The 18543-nt window shown below is 46.1% G+C and overlaps 1 protein-coding gene across 1 annotated transcript; it reads left to right on the forward strand.

The window, feature by feature from the left end:
• Nucleotides 1-226: 226 nt before the first annotated feature.
• On the forward strand, nucleotides 227-18096 carry LOC122558206 (cadherin-16-like). Its single transcript, XM_043706530.1, has 5 exons — nucleotides 227-352; nucleotides 10996-11235; nucleotides 12744-12860; nucleotides 15933-16049; nucleotides 17712-18096. The coding sequence occupies exons 1-5, from the start codon at nucleotides 295-297 to the stop codon at nucleotides 17819-17821; spliced, it is 642 nt and encodes a 213-aa protein (XP_043562465.1). The 5' UTR covers nucleotides 227-294; the 3' UTR covers nucleotides 17822-18096.
• Nucleotides 18097-18543: the final 447 nt, after the last annotated feature.

An 18543-nucleotide genomic window follows, 5' to 3' on the forward strand; every position in this document is an offset into this window, starting at 1 on the left:
GGCACTCCCTCAGCACTGACTCCCCTCTGACAGTGCGTCACTCCCTCAGCACTGACCCTCCGATGGTGCTGCACTCCCTCAGCACTGACAGTTCTTGTGTCCATCTAAACACCCTGACCTTTTTCCTGATACGGTGTGCAGTGTTCTGGTGCGTGCAGCCCTTGCGGCGTCTCCCACTCACTGTCCGCTCTGTTAAACTCTGACAGGAAATGGTCTGTCTTTGGCAGGTACCGCCTTGGCAATGAGACGGTGAGATGGCTCTGGGTGAATGCTGACTCCGGGGAGGTCACACTCATGTCCGGAGACCCGGCAGGAGGGACCCACCTGTTGGACGTGCTGGTCGAAGATGGAGGTGAGGGATGAAGGATGGTGCAGTTTGAGTTAACCGACCTCAACACATTGGTGCAGGGAACCATTCATGAGAGTGGAGAAAAGAGAAATGTGTGTGTAATAAGGGGTAATATAGTCAGGGGAATAGAAACTGTTCTCTGTGACTAAGATTGAGAGACCCGAAGGCTGTATTGTCTGCCTGGTGCCTGGGTTCAGGATAAATCATCTGGGCTGCAGAGTGGGAGCTGTTGTGTTCCATATAGGTGCCAACAATCTGGGTATAACAAGGCAAGAGGTTCTACTGAGGGATTATGGGCAGCTAGAATTAAACTAAAAAGAACCAAAAAGGTAATCATCTTTGGATGACAACCTGAGCCACAAACTAATTGGCACAGGGTCAACAAGATGAAAGAGGATTGGTATGGGAGAAAAGGGATTGAATTGATGGGACATTAGCACCAGGACTGGGGTAGCAGGGAGCTGTTCCACTGAGATGGGCTCCACCTGAATCTGGCTGGCACCAGAGTCCTGGCCAATCGCATAACGGGGCTGTGGGTAGGGTTTGAAACTAAATAATAAGTGTGGCATGGGGTGCGTTCAGTTGCATGGAAAATAATGCAAAGTCGGGGTGGGCTCAGGAAAGGTTATTATAGTATCCAGAACAAGTAATAATGTAGACAGTGTGGAAAGGGTCAGGAATCGAACTTCAGACACAGCAGATAAGGGAAGAGTTATGAAAAAGGCATCAGTCAATGTAGGGCTGAGGGTGTTGTACGTAAATGCACACAGGCTACAAAACAAGGGAAATGAGCTTAGAGCGCATATGGACATTGGCAGATGCGATGTTGTGAGTATCATAGAGACTTGGCTGCAAGGCAATCACGGCCAGGAACTAAATATCCGAGGATACACGCTCCAATGAGAGGATGGGAAGAGGGGGCTAGGGTTGTTTTGTTAGTAAGAAATGAAATGAAATTGACAGCAAGAGTAAAATAGAATAAGTGTAGATAGAGCTGAGGAACCACAAAGGGAAAAAGACCCTGATGGGAGGTGTGTCCAGGCTTCCTCGCTTTGGCCAGAAGGTGAGGAAGAAAATAAATCAGAGGATAGGAAAGGACTATTACAAACATCATGGGGGAACTCAGTAGCAGAACCCAGGAAAAGGAATTTGTGGCATGTCTACCAGATGGAGCAGCTTGTGGTAGAGCCCACTAGGGAACTGGTGATTCTGGATTTGGTGATGTACAATGAGACAAACTTGATTAGTGAGCTTAAGGCGAAGGGACCCTGAGGGGGCAGTGACTGTAGTATGATAGAATTCACCCTGATTGGAGAGGGAGAAGCTGGAATCAGATATAACAGTGCTACAATTGAGTAAAAGGTAACTACAAAACATGAGGGAGGAGCTGGCTAAAGTTGATTGGAAGGAGAGACAAGTAGGGAGGACAGCAGAACAGCAATGGCAGAGGGTTTTTGGGTAATTTGGGAGGCACAGCAGAAAATCATCCCAAGGAAGAAGAAATATATGAAGGGAGGATTAAACAACCATGGCTGACAAGGGAAGTCAGGGACAGCATAAAAGCAACAGAAAAAGCATATAATGTGGTGAAGATTAGAGAGAAACCAGAGAATCAGGAAACCTATTAAAACCTGGCAGAAGATAACTAAAAAAGCAATATAAGGGGTGAAAATGAAATATGAGAGTAAGCTAGTTAGTAAACAAAAAATGCAAGAGTTTGTTTAGATATCTAAAAGTTAAGAGAAAGGCAAGAGTGGGCATTGAATTGCTGGAGAAAAATGAGGCTGGAGGGTAGTAATGAGGAACAAAGAAATGGTAGAGGAACTGAACAGGTACTTTGCATCAGCTTTCACCGTGGAAGATACCAGCAACATACCAGAGTCAGGGACAGAGGTGAGAGTAGTGACCGTCACTCAGGAGAAGGTGCTGGGGAAGCTGAAAAAGCTCGAAAGTGGATAAATCACCTGGACCAGATAGACTACCCCCCGGGGATCTGAAGGAGATGGCTGAGGGGTTGTAGAGGCAAAGGTGGTGGTCTTTCAGGAATCACTGGAGCCAGGGAGGGTGCCAGAGGACTGGAAAATGGCAAACGTAACAGCCCTGGTTAAGGACGGAGGGAGGGTGGCAGAAGACAGGAAACTATAGGCCAGTTAGCCTGACCTTGGTCGTTGGTAAGATTTTAGAGACCATTATTAAGGATGAGATTACAGAGTACTTGGAGGTGTTTGGGAAAATAGGGCTGAGTCAGCACAGCTTCGTCAGGGGGAGATCATGCCTGACAAATCTGTTAGAATTCCTTGAGCTCGGACTTTTTTCATTGGAGAAAAGGAGGAGGAGAGGGGATCTAATTGAGGTATACAAGATAATGAGAGCCATAGATAGAGTCAATAGCCAAAGACTATTTCCCAGGGCAGAAATGGCTAACACGAGGGGTCATAGTTTTAAGCTGGTTGGAGGAAAGTATAGAGGGGATGTCAGAGGCGGGTTCTTTACACAGAGAGTTGTGAGAGCATGGAATGCGTTGCACAGCCCTGGTTAAGGACGGAGGGAGGGTGGCAGAAGACAGGAAACTATAGGCCAGTTCGTAAGATTTTAGAGACCATTATTAAGGATGAGATTACAGAGTACTTGGAGGTGTTTGGGAAAAAAGGGCTGAGTCAGCACAGCTTCCTCAGGGGGAGATCATGCCTGACAAATCTGTTAGAATTCCTTGAGTTCGGACTTTTATCATTGGAGAAAAGGAGGAGGAGAGGGGACCTAATTGAGGTATACAAGATAATAAGAGCCATAGATAGACTCAATAGCCAAAGACTATTTCCCAGGGCAGAAATGGCTAACACGAGGGGTCATAGTTTTAAGCTGGTTGGAGGAAAGTATAGAGGGGATGTCAGAGGCGGGTTCTTTACACAGAGAGTTGTGAGAGCATGGAATGCGTTGCCAGCAGCAGTTGTGGAAGCAAGGTCACTGGGGACATTTAAGAGACTCCTGGACATGCATATGGTCACAGAAATTTGAGGGGGCATACATGAGGATCAATGTGGGCTGAACATCGTGGGCTGAAGGGCCTGTTCTGTGCTGTACTGCTCTATGTTCTATGTTCTATGTTCTAGGTAATGAACAAGTTAGACAAGGGAGAACCAGTGAATGTGATTTATATGCATTTCCAGAAGGCCTTTGACCAGGTGCCACACAGGAGGTTGCTAAATAAGATATAAATCCATGGTGTTAGGGGCAAGGTACTAGCATGGGTAGAGGATTGGCAGACTGGCAGAAGTTAGAGAGTGGGGATAAAAGGGTCTTTTTCAGGATGGCAGCCAGTGACTAGTGGAATTCTGCAGGGGCCAGTATTAGGACCACAACTATTCATGTTATATTATACATTAATGATCTAGATGAAGGAACTGAGGACCTTATTACTAAGTTTGCAGGTGACACAAAGATGGGTGGAGGGACAGGAAGTGTTGAGGAAGCAGGGAGGCTGCAGAAGGACTTGGAAAGGCTGGAAGAGTGGGTAAAGAAGTAGCACGTGGAATATAATGTGGGAAAGTGTGAGGTTATGCACTTTGGGAGGAAGAATCAAGGTGTAAACCATTTTCTAAATGGAAAAAGGCTTCAGAAATCTGACACACAAAGGGATTTGGGAGTCCTAGTTCACGATTCTCTTCAGGTAAACGTGCAGGTTCACTTGGGAAGATAAATGTAATGTTAACATTGATTTCGGGAGGGTTAGACTACAAGAGCAGAGATGTGTTCTTGAGGTTATATGTGTTCTCTGGTCAGCCCACATTTGGAATATTGTGTGCAGTTTAGGCCCATATCTAAGGTAGGGGGTCCAGAGGAGGTTTACAACAATGAGGGCTTGTCATGTAAAGCAGAGTTTGAGGACTCTGGGTCTGTACTTGATGGAGTTTAGAAGGATGGGGGGGGTGGAATTCAGATTGCAACTCATAAATTACACAGAGGCCTGGATAGAGTGGACACGGAGAAGATGTTTTCACTGGTCGGAGAGACTGGGACCACAGGGCACCACCTCAGAGAAAAGGCATGTTCCTTTAAATTTGACAGGAGGAGGAATTTCTTCAGCCAGAGGGTGGTGACTCTGTGGAACTCATTGTCGCAGAGGGCTGTGGAGGCCAAGTCATTGAGAGTATTTAAGACAGAGATAGATTTTTGATTAGTAAGGGGGTCAAGAGTTATGGGGAAAAGGCAAGAGAATGGGATTGGAAAGCATATCAGCCATGATCGAATGGTGGAGCACACTCAATGGGCCAAATGGCCTGGTGCTGTTCCTATGTCTTACAGTCTTCTGGTTTGATGGTCTTTGTTCGATTGCCCAAGGAGATTGTCTACTGCAGGAGTTAAAGCGGTGGAGCAACATTTGCTGGTGATGTTTAGATGGGATACCCTGACGATATCCTCCAGCAGCACATACATTCCTGCAAGAGGTCTCTCCATTTCCCTCTCCCCATCATGGCTTCCATTTTGTTATTTTTCTTTCCTCTTTTTTCTTTCCTCTATTAATCTATCTCTCCCTCTTTTCTATCTCTCTGATGATCTCTCCCTCTCTCTCCCTCCCAATATCGCTCTAACTGTCAGTCTCTCTCTCTCTCTGATTGTCTCTCACTATTACTCACAGCCTCTCCCTGTCTGTCACTGTCTCCCTTATCTCTATCTATGCATTCATCTCTTTCTCTGTCTTTTCATACCTCTCACTGTCTCTCTCATTCTGCCTCTCTCCCTGTGGGAGGAAACTACAGCACCCGGAGGAAACCCACACAGACACGGGGAGAATGTGCAAACTACACACACACACACAGTCACCCGAGGCAGGAATTGAACCTGGGTCCGTGGCGCTGCGAGGCAGCAGTGCTAATCACTGAGCCACTGTGCCACCCATTCTGTGATTCTGGGACTTAAAAAAATGCAGTATCGATATAAAATAGAAGCAAACAGCTGAATAAAGACTGAAGCTGAGTCAGCCTGTGATAGAAGAAGCTACTGTTTAATAAGGGTCACCAGACAGTCAGGTGACAACACTTTGCTTCCTTTAAACAGGACCACTGTTGAACTCTGCCATCAGGTGCTTAACTAGGCAGTGACTGACAATAAATTAAAGCAAAAATACTGTGAACGCTGGAAATCTGAAACAAACACAGAGAAGACAGGAGAAACTCAGCAGGTCTGTGGCGACAGAAACAGAGCTAAGAATCTGATATGATTCTCCTGAAAGGAACTGGAAAATTATCCTTAGATAGAGAGGGAGTGAAAACAGGTGAAAAAGAGAGGGAGGGAGAGACAGACACAGGGGGTGGGGTAAGGGAGAGAGAGAGGAGGGGAATGAGGAAGAGAGAGACAGGGGTGGGGAGAGAGAGAGAAATGGAACTGAAGGGAGGGGGAGTGAAGAGAGGGAGACAGAGAGAGAGAGAGAAAACCAGAGTCCTTAATGGTTCACATTATGATGCCTCCCTCTCAGATTAAATCTGTTGAGGGTTGGTCCATCTTCCTACAGAGGAGAATTTTTGGCTTGGTCCAGGGCTGAGGCAAGTGGAACAGCTGAGTGAAGCACTTCTCAAACTGGGGGCCATGACCCTGCTAGGGGCCCCTTTAAATGCTGCTTTTCTTGGCCTGGTCTGTACTCTCCAGAAACCAGTGAAACAGTCACTTGTTCCGAATCCACTGACGATTCAACACTCTGCAGGGATCTCCCAGCTACACCCTCTCACCCTCCAGCCTCAGTGAGGGTCACACTGGGTCAGAGGTTGTCCACCTCCAGGAATTGGGAACCGCCAGGATTGAAGATCAATCCCAAAGACCTCAGGGAAAAAGAAGCCAGGAGAATAAAAGCAGAGAATGTTCACTGAAACATTCCAGATTTATTTTCCTAGTCCTTGAACAGTTTCTGTTTATTATTGGGAGAAATAGTGAAAGTGAAGAGAAGGGGCTGTTTGATTGGCTGATCCTTGGCTATCAATAGGGGAATGAAGGAACTTTCCAATTGGTTGTGGGGAAGGGTTACCATGACAACTGACATGCACCCAACCAATAGGAGGAGTGTGTGTGTGTGTGGGGGTCAAAATTGTTCCAGGAAGTCATGTGATAAACTTGAATCCAAACATTGTTGGCAATATTCGACCATCAGAGTTATAGTTTATTGCCTTCACTTGGAATACTGTGCGCACAGTTCTGGTTTCTGTATTACCAAAAAGGATATAGAGGTGCTGGAGAGAATGTCAGGACACAGATTTACAAGAATGATTCAAGAACTGAAAAGTTATAAATCAGACTGAGGCCAATTTCTGTGCAAACACAGCTGACCTGATGCAAAAATAAATTTATCATATATCAATCACTAACCTGTCACTGCACTGTAATACAGAGGCCCAGACCAACAACCTACAGACACTGGGAAAATTCAAATCTGTTTAATAAATCTAGGATATGAACTGAGTCCCCATGGCATCGATGGTTGGAAAAACACATTGGTTTCACTAAAGCCCTTTAGGGAGGGGAACTGTCTTCCTTACCTGGTCTGGTTTCATGTGACTCCAGACCCACAGCGATGTGGCTGGCTCTCACCTACCCTCTGAAATGACTGAACAAAGCCACGCAAGGGCAATTAGGGATAGTCAATAAATGCTGGACTTGTCACTGTTGTCACATCCATAAACAACTGAAAAAAATGGGTTTAGTCTCAGATGGGCTGTTTTCCCTGGAGAGTCAGAGTCTGAGAGGTGATCTTGTAGACGTTTATAAAATCATGGGGGACATGGATAGGATAAATAGACAAGGTCTTTTCCCTGGGGTGGGGGGAGAGGGGGTGTCCAGAACTAGAGGGTAAGGTTTTAGGGTGAGAGCAGAAAGATATAAAAGAGAACTAAGGGGCAACTTTTTCACACACAGGGTGGTACATGTATGGAATGAGCTGCCAGAGGAAGTGGTGGGACTGGTACAATAACAGTATTTAAATGGCATTTGGATGGGTATAAGAATAGAGGGATTAGAGGGATATGGACCAGGTGCTGGCAAATGGGACTAGATGTAGACCACTGGCAGAGTAGCCAGACAGGCAGCTGGGGATGTTGGGATCTGGAATATGCTGCCTGAAAGGACAGTGGGAGTATATTCAACAGGAACTTTCAACAAGGTATAAGATAGATACTTGAAGAGGAACAATTTGCAGATGGGGGTGGGGAAAGAACAGGGAACAGTCAGACTAATGGGATCTCTCTTTCAAAGAGGCACCACGAGCACAATGGGCCAAAGGGCAGCGTGATTCTATGACCTTAAAGGAGTTCAAGCTTTTTCCGAGTGTCTGTGCTGAGCAAACAGAGGAAATGGTTGATCTTGGACAATATGTTGCTGCACCCTTTGGACATGATACTGTGGCCTTTAATAACTCTGCTGCTCTCATTGAAACAGGGTCTTCACAGAATCCTGAGAAGCAAATGATGCCAGGAGGTACACTGGCATCTGTGGTTAAATGGGTGCCATCAGATCTTTCAGCCTGAAGGTCAGGGGTTAGGGAGTCACCTATTCTTGTCACAATCAACCTGCCCTCATTCTCCCACCACCGACCACTACTCACACACAGCGTTATGACCAATTGTCACGTGTACTGACTCTTCCATCACTTGTCATTGTCTTTCAATAGCCAAATCCAAAGATCCTAAAAAAACAAACAGATTGCTACAGAGAAACTATAATTTCTGTTCACCCCCTCCCCTTCTTGACGGTTCACAGCAGCTCATTCTGGAGATAGATCTTCACTTCACCTACCCCAGCTCCAGAGATAGGACACCCTACAATGAGGGAGTATAAAGTTCCAGTTTAATTCTTCGGAATTCCCAGGATGAGGAAATACTCCCAAATGAACACTTTGTTACATCCAAACTGCACATACACTGAGATAGCTATGCTAAGGTCCGATAGCCTCAGGTGGGAGCCAAGACAGAGGAAAATATCGGTAATAAAAACAGAAATTTCCAGAAAAGCTCAGCAGGTCTGGTAGCATCCGTGGAGAGAAATCAGAGTTAACTGTTCTGAGGAAGGTCATTCAAACCAAAAGATTAGCTCTGATTTCTCTCCACAGGTGCTGCCAGACCTGCTGAGCTTTTCCAGCAATATTTCTGTGTTTGTTTCTGATTTACAGCATCCGTAGTTCCTTCAGTTTTTATAAGGTTTCGGTGAGAAGGAGACGGCCAAAGATTATCTGCAATCAAGGCATTATCCAGTGTGTAAGGGGGAGAAGGTTATGTGAAATTTACACCCTGGCTCCTGATCAACATCCCTAACATCCCTAACATCCCTCAGCCTGGTTAGTCAGGAGCAGCAGTGTGGTCAGCAATGGCTCATTTGTCAGGTTTCAGTTCTGTGACTATACTGATAAAGGAGTTTGCCCTCTGTCTCCATAGAAACCTGGCTGTGATGCACTCACAATGATGTGCCAGGTTTTTTTTTACAGCTCGTTCTAGTATTTATCCTGGCTCCACTCAACTTGACAGCACAATTAATGGAGCGATTAGCTTCTCCTCTGATCACTCTGGTTCCAGTCAGGATCCCAGGCTAACTCCCCAAACACCACCAAAGTATCCGAGCAACCTCCCTCAACATAAACATGTCGAAGAGTTTCTTCAGCCACCTTTGCCTGACTGAGCTCTGTTGGTGGGGATTCTGGAAGACTCTACAAATGTTGGAAAACTGAGATTCAGCAGGTCAGACAGCATGTGTTGAGAGAGAACTGGGTTTAGAATCAAGTATCCCTTGAGAAGGCCATTTGACCCACTGTGCATGTGCTAGCACTTTGAAAGAGCTACCCACAAACAAAAGAACATAAGAGGTAGGAGTAAGAGGAGACCACTCTGCCCTTCGAACATATTCTGTCATTCAATGGCTGATCTGAATGTGGCCTTCACTCCACATTTTGCCTGTCTCCCTTTAATCTCGATTCCCCTTGTCAACTGGAACACTGATTGCTGTGGAAAAGGATTCTGGACACGAACAGCCCTGAACCCATTCCCTTCCCAAAGCACAGCAAATCTTTCCAGTTCATGTCTTTATTCTTTTGCAAATTGCAATTGAATCCGTCTCCCCCACACTTTCAGACAGCATGTTCCAGACCACAACAACTTGCTGTTAAATACCTTTCTTCAATCACCTCTCGTTTTCTCAACAATTGCTTTTTATTCTGTGCCAAGTGGTGAAGCAGTCGCTCCCCATTCCTGCTCCTCAGTTTAACTCACTGCACCTATTGCTTCTGTTCATTTACCATTAGCCGAACCCCTCCTCATTCTGAACACCTCTGTATGCTTTCTCTGCCTTGAAGAGGGCAGCCCCAACTTTTCCTGGTACTCCTTTATCCCTCGAATATTCTGGTAAACCTCATTTGTAATTGCTTTTATGCCTCACCGTACCTGCGAAAGGGGGTGGGGTCACTCAGACCTCACCAGCTGAGTGAGCCAGCGTTTTATAAATAGATTACATAAGTACACACAGTCACAGCAGTGTGTACCATCTTCAAGATGCACTGCAGAAATTCACTGAAGATCTTTAGACAGCACCTTCCAAACCCACAATCACTTCTATCTAGAAGGACAAGGGCAGCAGATACATGGGAACACCACCCCCCGCAATCTCCCCTCCAAGCCTGTCACCATCCTGACTTGGAAATATATCACTGTTCCTTCACTATCACTGGGTCAAAATCCTGGAATTCCCTCCCTAAGGGCATTGTGGGTCAACCCATAGCACATGGACTGCAGCGGTTCAAGGAGGCAGCTCACCCCCACCTTCTCAAGGGGCAACTAGGGATGGGTAATAACTGCTGGGTCCAGCCAGAAATGCCTGCATTCTGTGCTTATAAAGCATTTCATGTCAATGGTATTTTTATCAGAGCTGGAAGAAAAGGTTTACTAGGAATGGAAAGTCTGAGTGATACAAAGAGGCTGAACAAGCTGGGGCCGTTTACCCTGGAGCATCAGAGGCTGAGGGGTGACCTGATAGAGGTTTATCAAATCATGAGGGGCATGGATAGGGTAAGTAGACAAGGTCTTTACCCTGGGATGGGGGAGGTCAAAACTAGAGGACATAGAGTTAAGGTGAGAGGGGAAAGATTTATTAGGGACTTGAGGGGCATATTTTCCACACAGACGGTGATGCATGTATGGAATGATGTGAAAGAGGAAGTAGTAGATGCAGGTATAGTTGCAACATTTAAAAGATATTTGGATAGGTACCTAGAAAGGAAAAGTTTAGAAAGATATTGGCCGAATGCAAACAAGTGGGACTAGTTGGGAAACTTGTTGGCCTGGAATGGTTGGTTCAAAGGGTCTGTTTCATGCTGTGTGACTCTATGACGCTATGGAAGTAGTTTGAAATGTACAAATATGAAATGAATAAGAACATAAAACTGGGAGGGGATAGCAGGGAATGGAAAAGGAGTGACAGACTGTGAGAGGGAAAACATGGGAGAGAAACTGGCAAATTGGATGATAGTGCAAGGCTAAAGGAGACAGGGACTTGGTGGTGAAAATTTAGATTTCCTGCATTTTTAACATCAGAAGCTTTCAAACCAAGCCCATTCATGATCAGGAAAGTTTCTGTCACACGTGGCGAGTGATGGTAACTGCGTCTTCTGATGAATTCTGTAGATGATCCTTCCTTATATGCCAGTGCACGGCTGGTGGTTCACATTGAAGATATTCGTGAAGACCTACTGCCCCCTGTTCTGGAACATTCTGGAGATTTCCTGTGTATGCCACGGGACGATGGGCAGTTCATCGCCATCAAAGCTGTGTATCGCCAGGAAAGAGGAAACAGAAATCCCATCAGCCTCTCCATCGATGGCAAAGCCAAGGAGCAAAGGAAGTGGAAGCTCCATCAGGTTAACGGTAAGGTGATGGGATGTGGGCACTAGGACAGGTGCCGGACAGGGGTCTTGCCAATACCCAGCTCAATGGCAGCTGCAGCTCATCGCACTCTCCCCTGTGACTCAGACAGTTATGGATGCAAGTCCCCCTCCAGAGGATCTTGCACAAAGTCAAAACTGATATCACATTGCAGTACTGAGGGAGTGCAGCACTGTCAGAGGGGCAGTACTGATGGAGTGCCGCACTGTCAGAGGGGCAGTACTGAGGGAGTGCCGCACTGTCGGAGGGTTAGTACAGAGAGAGTGCTGCACTGTCAGAGGGTTAGTACAGAGAGAGTGCCGCACTGTCGGAGGGTTAGTACAGAGAGAGTGTCGCACTGTCGGAGGGTTAGTACAGAGAGAGTGCCGCACTGTCGGAGGGTTAGTACAGAGAAAGTGCCACACTGTCGGAGGGTTAGTACAGAGAGAGTGTCGCACTGTCGGAGGGTTAGTACAGAGAGAGTGTCGCACTGTCGGAGGGTTAGTACAGAGAAAGTGCCGCACTGTCGGAGGGTTAGTACAGAGAGAGTGCCGCACTGTCGGAGGGTTAATATAAAGAGTGTCGTACTGTCGGAGGGTTAGTACAGAGAGAGTGCCGCACTGTCGGAGGGTTAGTACAGAGAGAGTGTCGCACTGTCAGAGGGTCAGTACTGAGGGAGTGCCGCACTGTCGGAGGGTCAGTACTGAGGGAGTACCACATTGTTAATGGGTCAGTGCTGAGGGAGTGCCGCACTGTCAAAGGGATATTACTGAGGGAGTGCCACACTCTTAGAAAGTCAGCACTGAGGGAGTGCTGCACTGCCAGAGGGTCAGTACTGAGGAAGTGCTGCATTGTCAGAGGTTCAGTACTGAGGGAGCACCGCACTATTGGCGGGTCAGTACTGAGGGAGCACCGCACCGTCGGAGGGTCAGTACTGAGAGAGTGCCGCACTGTCAGAGAGTCAGTACTGAGGGAGTCCTGCGCAGTCTGAGGGTCAGCAATGAGGGAGTGTCTCACTGTTAGAGGGTTAGTGCTGAGGGTGTACCACACTGTTGGAGGGTCAGTACTGAGGGAGGACTGTATTATTGGACAGTCAGTATTGAGTGAGTGCTGTAATGTCAGAGGGTCAGTAGGGCGGGAGTGCTGTATTGTCGGATGTGCAGTCTTTCTGTTCGGACATTAGATTGAGGCTGGAACTGGCTGCTTGTGTTTTAAGAAATCCTGTGGCCAATATTTTGTAGAAGAGCAGGGGTACTCTGTCGCGTGTCCTGGCCAGAAATTCCCCTCAACTGATATTGCAAACAACAAGTGCAAATGGTCTGCTCTATTCCACACTGTCGTTTATCTGAGATTGCTGTGTGCAAATTGGCAACCTCATTTACAAAATTACCCTGTTGCTGCAAGATTTTTAAAAATTGCTTTCTGCTGACATCTCTCAGATTGAATGTTATTTACAGATTCAGTGCCAAGTGCAGTATTTTTCCCAGTCTGACGATGTGGATCTCTTTCAGATTCACATGCCTTTCTGACAATTGCCCTGAGCTGGGTAGATCCAGGGACGTACCAGATTCCGATCATCCTCACTGCAAAAGGGAAACCACCCCAGCGTCACAGCAATACTCTCACAGGTAAATAAGGAATGTGTACATTGTAATTACAGCCAAATATCTGAAATCACTTGCTGCTATGTAAGTCTGTATGAAAAACTGTGAAAAAAAAGTTAGTTACTCTATTCAGCTACAAAGTGTTCCAGTAAACAGAAAATGTGAGAAGAGAAATATTTTAATCAGTTGTCATCTGCTTTCGTCTTTGTTTTCAAGTACATTGTGTTCCTTGCTGTGTAATTCTGTGTAATTATGTAATTTCTAAATACATTTGATAGTTAATTTTAGCTCAAATGTAAGAGATTTAGACGCAAACTTATACCGCTACAGACAAGGTAGTCCATCCGATTTCATTTCTTTGAGACTTTGTAGTGATTGATACAACTGAATGGTTTGCTCAGCCATTTCAGAAAGCAGTTGAGAGTTCAACTCATTGCTGTGGGTCTGGAGTCACATGTGGGCCAGTCCGAGAGAGGATGGCAGATTTCCTTCCCTGAAGGACGTTAGTGAACCAGACGGGGTTTTCAGATATTTGACAATAGATTCAAGGTCATCATTAGACTTTCCATTTTTTAAAATTAATTTGTGGGATGTGGCTTGGCCAGACTTTATTGCCTCGTCCCTAGTTGCCCCTTGAGAAAGTGGGGGTGAATCGCTGCAGTCCATGTGCTGTAGGTAGACCCACAATGTCCTTAAGGAGGGAATTCCAGGATTTTGACCCAGTGACCGTGGTATGTTTTCAATTCAGGAAGGTGAGTGGTTTGGAGGGCAAGTTGGAAGTGGTGATGTTCCCATGTATTCGCTGCTCTCGGACTAGATAATAGCTTCTCCCACAGTTACAATGTGCTGTAAGTTCACTGCACTGATAGACTGTCTGCTCCACACTGCCAGAGAGTGCTACCATCTGGTGCTGCTGAGGAACCAACTGCCCTGCCAATGTCAGAGCTCAGTAAGAAGCAGTACTGTGGGCAGGGCAAGGGGGAAGGCCCTGACTGGGGGAGTCAGGTAAGTCAGAGTTATTGGGCGAGGACGGTAGGCCCAGGGGTTAGGGAATGTGTTGGAGGAGGCTTAGCGGTGGGACTTGAAGTATAAGTAGTTAGGAAGGGAGGGAATTACTGTCTCCTCTGGGAATGCACCAAAGGTATCCTTCAAAGAAAGTGTGCTCTCTTCCTGCCTGCCATTTTAAAATGTTTGATAGAGTGCTGCCCACTCCCACACACCGGCACAAGCCACCCCCCCATCACAGCAGGACAGGCCAAGGTCGAGGCCAATCGGGCTTTAGACAAAGTTGATTGAATTTTAGTTGAGTCTAGATCAGAGTGGTGCTGGAAAAGCACGGCAGGTCAGGCAGCCTGATGAAGGGCTTTTGCCTGAAATGTTGATTTTCCTGCTCCTCGGATGCTGCCTGACCTACTGTGCTTTTCCAGCACCACTCTAATCTAGATTCAGATTTCCAGCATCTGCAGTCGTCACTTTTGCCTAGTGAATTTTAGTTGAGCAAAGCCATTAAGAGATATGGGCCAAAGGCAGGCAATTGGAGTTAGGCCTCAGCTCAGTCATGATCCCATTGAAAAGTGGAACAGGTTCAAGGGGCTGAGTGGCCTTCTCCTGTTCCTATGACCCTTGAGGATTTATTTACACATGGTGGGAGAGCTCTGATTGGGCCCTGACCCATTCTATGGGACTGAGCCATGGACTGGCTGGGAATATGGTCGGCTAGTCACCCAAACATTTTACATAACCCTCTCCCCCCCACCCAGGGGCCTTTGTTATCCAGCTCACTAGTTCTGTTTCTCACTCTGTGGATGCTGAGAGACCTGCTGAATAGTATTCATAGAGTCATAGAGCTGTACAGCACGGAAACAAACCCTACGGTCCAACTTGTCCATGCCAATCAGAAATCCTAAATTAATCTAGTCCCATTTGCCAGCACATGGCCCATATCCCTGTAAACCCTTCCTATTCATATACCCATCCAGATGCCTTTTAAATGTTGTAACTGTACCCACTTCCACCACTTCCTCTGGCAGCTCATTCCATACACGCACCACTCTCTGTGTGAAAAAGTTGCCCCTTAGATACCTTTTAAATCTTTCCCCTTTCACCTTAAACCTGTGTCCCCTTGTTCTGGGCTCCCCCACCATGAGAAAAACACTGTGCCTATTCACCCTATTCGCCCCTCATGATTTTATAAACCTCTATAAGGTCACCCCTCAGCCTCCGACACTCCAGGGAAAACAGCCCCAGCCTGTTCAGCCCCTCCCTATAGCTCAAATCCTCCAACCCTGGCAACGCTCTTGTAAATTTTCTGAACCCTTTCAAATTTTACAACACCTTTCCCATAGCAGGGACACCAGAATTGTAATCTGTATTCTAAAAGTGGCCTAACCAATATCCTGTACAGCTACAACATGACCTCCCAACTCTTAAACTCAACGCTCTGACCAACAAAGGAAAGCATACTGAACTCCTTCACTAGTCTGTCTACCTGCAACTCTACTTTTAAGGAACTATGCACCAGCAGCCTAGGTCCCTTTGTTAGCAACACTCCATAATTATGGGACAAATATATATATATTCTTTCACCCCAGTGACCCTATTAGTCATTGAATCACTTGTAGATAATTCCATTGAGGTTACAGAATAAACATTTCACACAATTACAATGATGAACAGCATAAGAAATGTTCTGAAATGTGGAATCCGTCACTGAGGAAGACCTTTCAGTGTGTTAACGAGCTCTTCACAAATCACTCCATAAAAATGGTGCATTTCAGAGTCTTAGTGACACAGATCACATCCGACAGTGTCTCAAATCCAAACTTTCCAATCAGGGAATTCTTGTTTCTGCAGCAAATTTTAAATGTACCTCACATCGAACTGGACGTTCACCCTTACAACATTTTCTGAGATTGGAAAATGTGAAGAAGTCAAATGACCCAGCATTTCACTTGGGTTCAGTTCTAATTCCACCGATGTCATCCAAACAGTTGGAAGTAATTCCAACGTTCCAGAGCTCAGCTGCGCTGCTGACCACATACCAACCCTTCTGATTCAAAGGTTTTAAACTGACATTCTCCCCATTATTCTTTGCAGTGAATGTTTGTACTTGCAGTTCCAGAGGGGAATGCAGGCTCGAGGTTGGGACTATTCCGGGTAAACCCACTGTTCTGACAACTGTGGTCACCATTGTTGGCACTTTGGGAGCAATCGGTGAGTAGCTCAGTTCATCCCTCAACAGGGGGAGCTCATTTAAAATAATTAGGAGCTAACACTTTATCTCAGCAGGAAACTACAATATGGAGTCACACACTCAGAATGAGAGAGGAGGAGAAATCCCTTCAGTGTTTTTCATCTTTGTAATTGTCTTTCCTTGAATAGAGCTGTAGACTCACAGAGATGTACAGCATGGAAACAGACCCTTCGGTCCACTTCGTCCATGCTGACCAGATATCCTAACCTCATCTAGTCTCATTTGCCAGCATTTGGTCCATACCCCTCCAAGCCCTTCCTATTCACATACCCATCCAGATGCCTTTTAAATACTGCAATTGTACCAGCCTCCACCACTCCCTCTGGCAGTTCATTCCACACATGCACCACCTTCTGTGTGAAAAAGTTGCCCCTTAGGTCCCTTTTAAATCTTTTCCCTCTCACCCTAAACCTATCCCTCTAGTTCTGGACTCCCCCACCCCAAGGAAAAGTCCTTGTCTACTTTTCCTATCCACGCACCTCATGATTATAGAGTGAACAAGAGAGAGAGAAGGAGTGAGTGAGAGAGTGTGAGAAAGTTAGAGAGAGAGAGAGAGAGGGAGGGAGAGAGAGATATATATAAACGATGGATCAAAAGCTGTCAGCTATACCTCTGTGGTTGCACTCCTTCGCTCGGAGTCTGTTGCTCTTGGGTTCAGTTCCCACCTAAGCTGCTGTGGTGTCAGACCTGAGGAAATGCTGCTCTGTCAGAGCTGCTGCCTTTCAGATAAGTAAAGAAACTAGGGTCTGCCCACTCGCTCAGGTAGGTGCTATGAGAGGAGAGAGAGAGAGACAGAGAGAGTGAGACTAAAGAAATTCAGAGACAGTGAGAGATTGAGAGAAAAATTGTGATATTTCTTGAAGCAGAGCAAGGGAATTCTAATTTCCTGGTCAATATTTGTCCTTCTGCCATACAGGTTACCCAGGCATTTACCTCTATTTCTGGGATCTTGCTGTGTACAGTTTGGTTGCTACATTCTCTACCTCACAATAAATGATTTCCAGTGGGTACACTGTGTATTTAGAAGAATATGGGGGGAGGGTCATCACACAGAAACATAGGAGGGTCAGTGTGGATTGGTTGGGCTGAAGAGCCTGTTTCCACATTCTAGGGAATCTAATTTAATCTAATCATATAAAATCCTGATGGGACTGGACAGGCTAGATGCAGGAAGAATGCTCCTGATGTTGGGAAAGTCTAGAACTGGGGATCACAGTCTAAGAATAAGGGTTAAGTCATTCAGGACTGAGATGAGGCTGAATTTCCTCACTCAGAGAGTTGCGAACTTGTGGAATTCTCTCCCACAGGAAGCTGTTGGAGCCTGTTCATTAAATAGATTCAAGAGGGAGCTGGACGTAACCCTTGCAGCTAATGGGATCAAGGGGTATTGGGGGAGGCGGGAATGGGATACTGAGATTGCATGAGCAGCCATATTGAATGGTGGAGCAGACTTGAAGGACCGAATAGCCTACCCCTGCTCCTTTTTTCTATGTCTCTATGAAACATTACACTGTTACGTTCAGGGATATCTGGAGATCATGAAAGACATCAATGCAAGTTCCTCACTTCTGTCTCTTTTGAAGATTAATTCTCCATCGTCCTTCTCCCTTCCTGGTGGACAGGTTTTTTCCTGATCATTGTCCTCGTGCACACGGCTCTAACAGGGAAGCAACGCCAGAAGAGGAAACGCAACCTGAGCTGTGAATCTGCGCGGTTCCAGCCATCGGAGTAACGTGGTCTCACTCAGCATCACCATCAAAAACCAATCAGACTGATCGATTTCAACAGCCTATTGAACACGTGCAGAGAACAATCTGGGGCCAAGTGTACTCTATGCTTCTTCATCGATCACCAGAAGATTGGGTGATGCTTTGTTAATCAATGAGTTTAGTGTAATAGGAACAGGAGTGATACAATTTAGGTCAAATGGAATTAGTTTCATCAGCTCATTATAGATGTTCTGGATGTAGGTTTGCTCACTGAGCTGGGAGGTTCATTTCCAGACCTTTCGTCACCCTACTAGGTAACATCTTCAGTGAGCCTCAGGCGAAGCAGTGTACGTGATTCCTGCTTTCTATTCTTATGTTGGGTTTCTTTGGGTCGGTGCTGTCATTTCCTGTGGTCTACAGGGAAACAACGTATACGAACCAAATATTGAACTACAGAAGCAATCATCCCAACACCCAGAAATGAAGCTGCATCAGAACATTATTCCAACGAGCCACCACACACTGCAGCACAGAGGAACTACGCAGAGCAGGGGAAAATCACCTATACGGTGTATTCAAAAAGAATGGGTACCCAATGAACACAGTCCGCCGATTTCTCAGCAACAAACTCAAACAAGCAGACAAAACATGTCCAGAAACCCTAGCCACTCTCCCCTACATCAAAGACATCTCGGAAATGACTTCCAAACTACTCAGACTCCTTGACATCATGGTAGCCCACAAA

The sequence above is a fragment of the Chiloscyllium plagiosum genome, chromosome 17, assembly GCF_004010195.1.
Source record: "Chiloscyllium plagiosum isolate BGI_BamShark_2017 chromosome 17, ASM401019v2, whole genome shotgun sequence".
Classification (NCBI taxonomy): domain Eukaryota; kingdom Metazoa; phylum Chordata; class Chondrichthyes; order Orectolobiformes; family Hemiscylliidae; genus Chiloscyllium; species Chiloscyllium plagiosum.